Below are 9,843 nucleotides of genomic sequence, written 5' to 3'. Positions count from 1 at the left end.
CCATGGACAGGGGAGCCTGTAGGCAACAGTCCATGGTGTCGCAAAGAGTTGGACACAACTGAGGGACTAAGCACAGCACTCACTTAATTAGCCCAAGAAGGCTGCCTGGAGGAGGGGAGGTGGACGGTCTGTGTCTGTCTGGAGGACAAGAGGGAGTGGGGAGGGAGAGAAGATAGCAAGATCTGCCAGGAGGAAATCCAAGGACACGGTGAAGAAGCCACTCTTCCCATGTGGGATGAGCTGTTGCTTCCCAGAGGCAGAGGCGGGAACTTGCCTGGCAATCCAGAGGTTAAGACTCCTGGCTTCCACTGCAAGGGGCCCGAGCCCTGGTCAGGGAAGCTCCCCATACCGTCGAGGTGAGGCAAAAAAAAAAAAAAAAAAAAAAGTCTCACAGAGGCAGAGGCAGGGGCTAGCCAAGATGGCATGACCTCTGCGCTCCCCGGCACTGAACAGAGCCACAGAACCGAGGGTGGGGTGGAAAGCCCAGATGCCCAGCTGACCTCTCCGTTGCTCTCTGCCCACAGGACGACTGTGAGCTGAGCCCTGACATGTGGGCTGGCCGCGGCCGGCGGCAGGAAGAAACTGAGAGTGCCCGGAGTCCCCAGGTCGATGCCGCCCCCAGAGAAGAGCCAGGAGCCCCCGGCCCGGGCGCCCGCGGGCCGCGCTCAGGACCGGCTGCCCGGCCCGGCGTCCCCGGCGCTGTTCTGCGCCTGCGGCCTGTGCTTGCTGCTGGCGGGCGTGAACGTGACGCTGGTGGGCGCCTTCGCCTCCTTCGTCCCCGGACACAACGCGCCCCTCGTCGTGGGGCCGGCGCTGCTCGTGCTGGCGCTCGGCTTCTTCGCGGCCTGCTGTGTGTGTAGCCGCCGCCGCGGCCGCGCGCCCCGTTCGCGCTCGGCGGGCGCTGGGAGTCCCGGCCAGGGCGGCGGCGGCGGCGGGCGCGTGGCGCTGGAGATGGAGAGCAGCGAGCGCACGGCGCAGGACACCACGGCCGTGCAGCTGAGCCCCGCCGCCTCGGACGCGTCGTCCGGCCGCTCCAGCCCGGGCCCCGGGCCCTTCGCCCTGGACGCCCCCGCGCCCGCTGCAATCTACGCGCCGCGCGCCGACGGGGTCCGGCTCGACCTGCCCCGGGAGCGCGTCGCCCCCTAGTGAACTGGGTTCCCGGCCCTGACTTCCGCTGTCCCGGTTCCCTCCCATCAGTGCCATTGAAGAAAACACAGGGAGGAGGCGAAAGACAAGAAAAAGGAATTTTTCCTATGGGTCCGGGGCTGGGCACAGGTGGCCTCTTCTGTCCCATCTCTGGAACTTCCGGGGGCGGGGTGGGGAGGGGAATGTGATGACGGTGCCCGGGCACCGACAGCCCTCAAAGGAGGGAGCAATGCCTTGGCCCTTTGGGTGCGGTCCGCTGGGTTCTAGTTTACCTCACTCTCCAGACGTCCCGGCGATGGCACCCCACTCCAATACTCTTGCCTGGAGAATCCCAGGGACGGGGGAGCCTGGTGGGCTGCGGTCCATGGGGTCGCGAAAAGTCGGACACGACTGAGCGACTTCCCTTTCACTTTTCACTTTCATGCATTGGAGAAGGAAATGGCAGCCCACTCCAGTGTTCTTCCTGGAGAATCCCAGGGACAGGGGAGCCTGGTGGGCTGCCGTCTATGGGGTCGCACAGAGTCGGACACGACTGAAGCGACTTAGCAGCACCAGCAGCAGCCAGACATCCCAGAACTGGGCTGCTGCACAGTCCCCACCCCCTACCCGCCACCCATCATTTGGGCACTGTGAACAGAGCCACTCTGAGGCGGTTAACTCAGCAAGGCCCTGGAGGGGTGGGAGGAAGTGGGGAGACACAACCAGTCTCAGCCTGGGCTGTCTCCTGTGCCCGCCTGCTGTGAAAGGCTTTGAGCTCCCCTCCCGCCCCTCCCTGACCTCCTTGTCTCTACCCCAACCTGACCCTTTGGGATTGATGCCAGGGAGGATCTTATTTGAGCCAGATCATCCATAAGGTAGAGCTGGGTTGAGCATACTCCCATCCTTTCTGCTGGTGGCACAGACAGTAAAGAACACTGCAATGCGAGAGACCCAGGTTCTATCCTTGGGTAGGTAAGATTCCCTGGAGAAGGGACTGGCTACCCACTCCAGTATTCTTGCCTGGAGAATTCCATGGAAAGAGGAGCCTGAGTGAGCTGATCTACAAACACAGAGCAGGGTGGGCTGGGGGAGATAGGGAGGCGTGGTGAGGAGGCTCCTGCCACCCTGAAGTTCTCCACCTGAACTTCACTGTGCATTCCCGCTATGCCTCACTCTGCTCCTTAATAAAGCACCTTTGGAGTCAAGTCCTGACGGCAAGACCTCTGATCCTGAACCCTGGAGTCTGCAGTCCTCCCAGCCAGTGCCTGGTGCTTCATCATCTCAGCACCAGCTCCTCTTGGAGAACTAGAAGAGAGCCCCAGAAGTGTGTCACTGTGAACAAAAGACTGTCTGAGATTGTGTGTACCTGTGAACAGCTGTGGAAGCAGAGTGTCAGATTGAGGAGGGTGGGCGCTGGATGAATATATAAGTGTGACTGTGGGTGAGACTGTCTGGCTATGTGGATGAGATGGGGAGCATGGGAGTATTTTAGGTGGCATTGTCTGACATCACACCTGTGTGGGAGCGTGCGCACGTGTGTGTGTGTGTGTGTGTGTAGGCAGGTGTTGTTGAGGGCTGGGTCACCCAGCAGAGATGGTGAGGGAAGAAGGGCTTCCCAGGTCTTGTAAAGCTTACACCTTTCTCGTGGCCTCTGCTGGGCTTGCAGAGTCTGAGCTATCTAGGTATGTGAGAGCATCTTGCGTAGGAATGCAGGCTGCCTTGCAAGAGAAACAAGAGGGCTGGGGGTGGGGAGGAAGACCCTGCAACTCTGGGCCAGCCCCTCTCTCACTGCAGGGACCCAGGCAAGCAGTGCCCAGTGATGGTGGCAAACAGTGGCCCACCATCTCTCACTGGCCATGACTCCCTGCCCAGCCACCCTCGGCCTCATCAGCCTCCCTTTCTCTTTCCAGACTTGGCTCTGCTGCTCTTCTGCCCCCACCTAGGCACTTCCCACCAGCCCTGGGACTTTGCTCTCTTCCTCTTGACCTCCTTGCTGCCTCGGCCTCTCCTGCTGACTCCCCTCTCATGAACCCAGAGAAGAGCAACTCCCTTTCAGTCGGTGCTGAGCAGATCATCTCTGTTCATTAGCGTGGGCTGATGGTCCTAAACTTTGAATCATCTACCCCTGGAACTGATAACGCCTTCTCAGAGCACTTCCTCCCACCTAAGAGTGTGTGTGTGTGTGTGTGTGTGTGTGTGTGTGTGTGTGTGTGTGAGGAAGACCACCTCCCCAGCTCCAGGCCTGTCTCTTCTGGTTCACTGGCAGCCTCAGACTCCACCTGCTGCCTTGGGAGAGTGAGAGGTGAGTGGGGCCACTGCTGATAACACCTTCGGGTGTGGTTTGGCCCACCCTTCTCCTGCCACCTTCTTAGGAAGAGGCACTCAAGATTCTAGCCCTGAAATGCCAGGCCCTGCCCAAACCCCTCTCCCTCCTGCTGGTGGAGGCCTGGAATTACACCATCAGGGCTTCTTCCTCTTCTACAGGAAGACTTCCTGATCCTGTATGGGAGCCTGGCTGCTGAAGACAAGGGTGAGGTTAAGGTTCAGAGCAGGTAAGGTTCACATGCTAAGTTTCAGAGCAGCGGGCCACAGGTCTATGATAACAGAGCGGGAGGAGGGTGGCCTCAGAGGAGGGCTCTGGCTCCTGGAGAGTCTCCCTTCCATTGCCACACCCAAGGGAAGGTCGTGCTTTGTCCCATCTGCACCTCCTCCCCTTCCCCAGGCACACCAGGAGATATTTGCACACCCCAGGACCCACTCTCCAATCAGCCAGCCCTATACCAAAACCCCCCAGTGTCTCTCCAGGCCTGCTGCACCCCGGGACTCCTCCCCTGATATCTTTTCAGGGCCCTCTGGGGCAGTATGTCCACCAAGGAGACACACCCCTGCATGGCCCTCAGAAGGGTCAAGTTCCAGGCCCTGAAGGCAGGGAAGGGCGCCAGTCAAAGGGCAGTAGGGCACGTGTTTCTGCGGAAGGAGAAAAGGCGATTCTGACAGTACAGAGGCAGCAAGCTCCCTGACCTTATTGTGGGAATAATATATTTTAGCATTGTAGTAGGTTAAGGTTTTGTACGTAATCAGTACCATATGTGTTTGATACCATTACTAGTAAAGATAGGCCTAGTGCTGCTTCGCAGGCACTGAGGAATCTGAGCAGGGACCGGCATCTCCCAAAGGGACGCTGCCCAGGGGTCCTAGGATGAATGCACCACCCCCCTCCTGCCCACAGAGAGAACCACTGCTGGCCAAGCCAGAGGAGCCCACTAAGGGCCGAAAACTCAGATCCTCTCCCTTCCCTCCCACTAGAAGAAATGAAGGCAGCCACTTAGGACCATATATATATATATTTTTTGTACTAATTAATTCAGCAAATAACTCCTGAGTCTTACTATGGACCCATGGGCTTCCCAGGTGGCGCTAGTGTTAAAGAATCTGCCTGCCAATGCAGGAGATGTAAGAGACATCTTACATCTCCCCTGGGTCAGGAAGATCCCCTGGAGAAGTGTATGGCAACCCACTCCAGCATTCTTGCCTGGAGAATCCCACAGACAGAGGAGCCAGGGTCATAGAGTTGGACATGACTGAAGTGACTTAGCACGTACACACTATGGACCCATAGCTTGGTGAGCAAGCTCTGGGGGAGCTCACGTTCTACTTAGGGGGAAATTAAAGAATAAATCCATAAGCACACAAGACTAAAAACATTAGCTAGTGGATAGTGCTGTGCAGCAAATCACAATAGGAAGAAGCGACAGAGGGACTTGGATGGCTGGAGAGGACTCCTCTGAGAGGTAACATTTAAGTTGAGCTCTGAAAGCCACACAGAAGTCTAGAGCAAGAACATTTCAAGCTCAGGAAATGGCCGGTGCAACCCTAGGTGAGAATAAACTTGGCCCCCATGTGTCAGACCAAGAAAGAAGGGGTGTGGAGACAAGGGTGGGAGATGAAGCTGGAGAAGGTGGGGAGTGGGTTGTTGCTCTGCTCCTATAAAGCTAGGCAGCCAAGGCGAGGAGCTGGGGTTTTAATCTCTGTGAGATGGAACCACAGGTGGGTTTTAAACAGGGACATGACATGATGTGATTTATGACTTCACCACTCGCTCTGCCTGCTGTGTGGAAAACAGAGTGTTGAGGGACCTGAGGGAGAAGAGGGGCCGGGTTAGAAGCTCACTGCAGTGGGAAATGCTGGTGGTGGCTGTGAGCTGCGCAGATCCTCCACCCATTTTTGAGGTCTCCCTATCAGTATTTACGGGAGTAAGAGAGAGGAATCTGGGAGGAAGTGCTAGAATTGTGGTTTGCACAGCTGGGCCTATGGTGGACGACAAAGCAAGGGCTATGGCCAGATGGAAGGTCAGCTTACCCAGTGGAGCTGTCCCATAGGAGCTGGAGCCACACCCCCGAGTTCCAGATGGAGAGCCCCGGTGATGCAGATGAAGAAATTAACCTGTGGGTGGTGGTGAAGCCATGCATCCTGATGATGTGGGCGAAGGGAGGTGAAGACGGGACCAGAACCTCGAGTAGTCCAGCCTCTGACTCTAGGGCAGAGCAGGGACTTGAAGTTGCCCAGTTCTGAATCTCACCTTCTGCCAGTGCCTTTCCAGTGAGGTCTGTGCACTAGGAGTTGGGAATTAGGGAGAAGGGAGTAGAAGGGGAGCTCCAAGAGGTTGGGACTGCTGGCTTGTTGACAGCTATGCAGTCAGTGCCCACCTGGCACGAGGCAGATGCCTGATAAATATTTGTCAAACAACTGAATGAGTAAAAAGCTGTGAATGTTATCACACAGCTAAGATTCTGGGCCTCCCGCAATAGCGAATTATCAAGATACCCAATTCTGAACAGGAAGGGAGAAAAGTGCTTATGTGTGTGGGGATTCCCCTGGACAGTTCCTGTTTTCTGCATTGTGAGGAGGTGGAGTGAGGCTGGAATATAGAGCTGCCTGGATAGACACTGATGGATGCACCTGAGGGCCAGGCTCCCTTAAGTAGGTGGTGGCCAGATAGGCGGGCTGACTGAGGAAAACAGCACTGCTAGGGAGTGCCACCAGAGGGCACCCTGGGCACACGACAGGGGATAGAGGTGACAGTCCCGCCAGACTGCACAGCTTCCCCCATTTCCTTTTCTGAGGGGCCAGGCCTGAGGAGATGGAGAGCAGGGAATTGGGTGTGCATGAAGAAGTGGGTGTTAAAGTCACCCAGATTTACTAAGTGACATCTCCAATTCTGGATTCTGACCTTATCACAGAGGGAGGCCAGATACTGGACACAGACTTACGCTTTATCAAGGACACAGCTAAGTCCTGGGTCTGGTCCTAGACCGAGTCCTCACTCTGACCTTCGACTGAGCCCCTGCCCGGGTCCATATGAGGTCCTGACCTGAACTTGACCCTGATCACACTGTGAGCCTTGATCCTGACTGCTCCATACAGTGAACACTGATCCTGATCAATGCTGACCTGTATCAAAGATTGCACCCCGACCTGGTACAGGCTAAGCCTTAATTGTGGACAAACAGTAAGCTCTTATTCGGTCACAGGCTGAGCCCTGACCTTGATCCATGCACCATGCCCTGATTCTAGTATCAGGCTGAACCTGATGCTAGTCACAGAGTCCTGAATCTGGTCCCAAACTGAATGCTGACCCTGAACTGAGACTCAGCTATTGTCATGGTCGAAGACTGAGCCTTGATCTCTAGGACTTGTTCCCAAATACCCTGGACTTCAGGACTTTCCAGATGAGGCTTTCAGGCCAGGCTTTAGCCCCAGAAGGCAGTACCTTCTGGAAACACTTTTGAGGGGGAGAGAAGAAATTCTGGGTCTCTGAGTGGTCCAGAAACTCCTAGACATTGCATCCCTGAAAGGCTAGACAGAGAAAGCCTGGCTCTAGGCTGTCTGGGACGTGAGGGGGTAAGGACAGCTGGGCCTTCTCCAGGTACCCCTTGAGCTCCAGGTGGGGCCTGCCTGCCTGCCTGTGTGTCTGGGGCCCTCCAGCCTGGGTGCCTCTTGCATCTTTACTTCTGATTCCTGCAGAAAACTGGGCAAATCCCTTCCACTCACTGGGCTGTGCTCCACCCCCTTGTTACCTTTCAGGGACAAAGGGGAGAAGGTGATCAGGTCATAACTGAGGGTCCTGTGTCCCTACCATGTGCACTGGCAGGAAGAGAAGCCCCCTTACTCTGGTCCATCCCTGCAGACAAGCAAGAAAAAGTGAATTGTGCTCACAGCGGCACTCGCCAGGCCTCAGCCCCAGGTGGGCAGTGTCCCAGCGATCCCTGCGCACTCTGGGGGCCCGATGTGTGTGAGGGGAGGTAGGTCCTCCCCTGGGCACACTGCCCAGGTCAGGGCTGGGCCCCAGGGCCTTGCCCCTGCAGGCCGCGCTGGCATCAGCCAGGCCCTCCCCCGGCTCACCTGGGGAGGCACTGGGGCGGGGAGGGGTGGGGGGCGCTGAGGGCCGAGCCAGGCAGGAGGGGGCGGGGGAGGGGGCGGCTCGAGTCAAAAAACGCTGACGCCGAAGACAATGAGCTCTCCGAGGCTGAGGCAACTCATTTGGTCCCGGCCACGCTTTATTAAATTCTCATAAACCTGTCAGGGGGGACAGGGCTCGCTTCAGTTTACCTCATTAGCCCGACACAATGACAGTGAGGGGGAGGGCGAGGGAGGGGGCGGCCAGGGGAGGCCGGGGCTCAGCGCTGAGAACCGAGCCAGCCAGGAAGATAATTGAATTAAGTGGCTTTTGTTAATGGTTTTTAAGACTCCGAAGTGTAAATAACATTTAGGGTCTTTCTTTTAATGGGGCTGGGGTTTTAGAGACCCCAGGAGCTTAGGGGAGGCCTAGCCCGGGCCCCTGCCCCTCTCGCCCACTCCAGGGGAGCTTGGGCGGGGCCACCTGCAAGGCTGCCCCGAGATGGGAGGCGGGGCTGGGAGGAGCGAGGGGAGGGGCCTAAGAAGGTGCAACAACTTCCTTGGTGGGTCTTTGAACCCAGATGAGGTTAAAAGAGGGCCTAGAGAGGGCAGAAAGGCAGGGGCTGACAGTGGCGACCTGGCCAGGGCTATGTCTGAGGTGCTACTGGAGTCACGGCCTGTGAGGGTCAGGGAATCTCAGGGTCAGGGGGTGGGGAGAGTGGGGCTGGGGGTCTTCATTCCTCACTCAGAGATCTGTGGTACTAGGCGGTTTCGGCTGTATTGCCTATTGCCAGTGGGGAGGCCCCCTTGGAGACAGTGAGCACCCGTTTGTGACGCGTGCAAAGGTTGCGGTGGTGGGTGCACTAGACCCTGGTTCCTGAGGGAGGCTGGACTTGAACTGAGCTATAAGAGAGCCTGCAGATAGAGGTGGAGAGCTCACTTCTCTGGGGGCGCTGGGCCTGGTGAGCTGCCCTGGAAGGAACAGGGACGTGGACAAGCTGCTTGGGAATCTGTCCCTTGGCTTTCTTCAGTCCCAGCGTCTCCCTCCCCGCAGACAGGACCAGGTCCCAGCGCTGGCAGGGAGGGAGGCAAGGGCTCTGGGCTAGGTAGGGTTCCCTGGGGCTGGAGGTGCCGTGGGGCGGGACTGGCCCTGGGCCAGCCCACAAAGGGTTAAGGCATTAATCGCCCTGCGTGCGACAAAGGGAAGTGAGTTTTCTGATCCAGAAAGGATCAGTCCCTGGGACGCCCCATCAGGCCCTTCAGCGTGAAATTACACCCCAGCGGGGGTGCTCCCCTCCCCCAACACACACTACCCGCCTAGGCCTGGCACAGGATTAGGGCCTGGAGTCATCAGCTATTTAATAGATCCCACCCCGCTCCCACCCCTTCTCCCCCAGAGCCTTCACTGGAACCTCCAGGCCTGCACCAGCCTCTTTCCTCATCAGCTGTCCACCTGGATGTTGATCTGACATGTCTGGTCCTCCCTGTCCTCACTCATGGTCTGATCCTTCCATCTCTCTCCTCCATTGCACCCTGACCCCACTCCCTATTTGAGTCCTTGTTGACCTTTCATTGGGGCTTCCCTGGTGGCTCAGAGGTTAAAGCGTCTGCCTGCAATGCGGGAGACCTGGGTTCAATCCCTGGGTCAGGAAGCTCCCCTGGAGAAGGAAATGGCAACCCACTCCAGTATTCTTGCCTGGAGAATCCCATGGACGGAGGAGCCTGGTGGGCTACAGAGTCGTGGTGAGCCTGGTGGGCAAAGAGTCAGACGCAACTGAGCGACTTCACTTTCACCTTCACTCTGACCTTTCATCAGCACCCCAAACGTATCTGTTGCAGTGCTTATCTATTTGTTTTCTGTCTCCAGCACTGAGTGCCTTGGGAGCAGGGACCGTCTTGTTCAGCACTGCATTTCCAGTTCCCAAAGCTGTGTCTGGCACATAGATGGTGTTCAATAAACATTAGTTGACTAAAGATCCTCCCATCCTCCTCACAAAGACTAGGGGTGGATAGCCCCTAAAGTCGGGACACGGGGGCTCAAGACTGAGAGGAGAGAGCTAAAGCTTGTGCAAAATAAGAGCCACATCCTCGGGAAGAGACCAGGCTGGGCTATGGCCTCAGCCTCAGGGCCAGGCTCATCTCTAAAGAAGGAAAGGAACGTCCCTGGTGGTCCAGTGGTTAAAAATCTGCCTGCCAATGCAGGGGATATGGGTTCAGTCCTGGTCCAGGAAGATCCCACATGCTGCGGAGCCACTAAGCCCATGTGCCACAACTACTGAGCCCACACTCTAGAACCCACAAGCTGCAGCTCCTGAAATCCAT

The 9,843-nt window shown here is 57.1% G+C and overlaps 1 protein-coding gene across 1 annotated transcript; it reads left to right on the top strand.

Annotated features, from left to right (window-relative positions):
- The first annotated feature begins 609 nt into the window (after nt 1-609).
- TMEM275 (transmembrane protein 275) lies at nt 610-1,146 on the top strand. The gene has a single exon (XM_069570145.1). It carries the CDS (start codon nt 610-612, stop codon nt 1,144-1,146), a length of 537 nt encoding a protein of 178 aa, XP_069426246.1.
- The last annotated feature ends 8,697 nt before the right edge of the window (nt 1,147-9,843 follow it).

This window comes from Ovis canadensis, chromosome 1, assembly GCF_042477335.2.
Source record: "Ovis canadensis isolate MfBH-ARS-UI-01 breed Bighorn chromosome 1, ARS-UI_OviCan_v2, whole genome shotgun sequence".
Taxonomy (NCBI): Eukaryota; Metazoa; Chordata; class Mammalia; order Artiodactyla; family Bovidae; genus Ovis; species Ovis canadensis.
This window is presented reverse-complemented; position numbering and strand designations above follow the sequence as displayed.

Coding starts and splice junctions, on each gene's coding strand:
- TMEM275 (XM_069570145.1), top strand. CDS start 610: ATGCCGCCCCCAGAGAAGAGCCAGGAGCCCCCGGCCCGGGCGCCCGCG.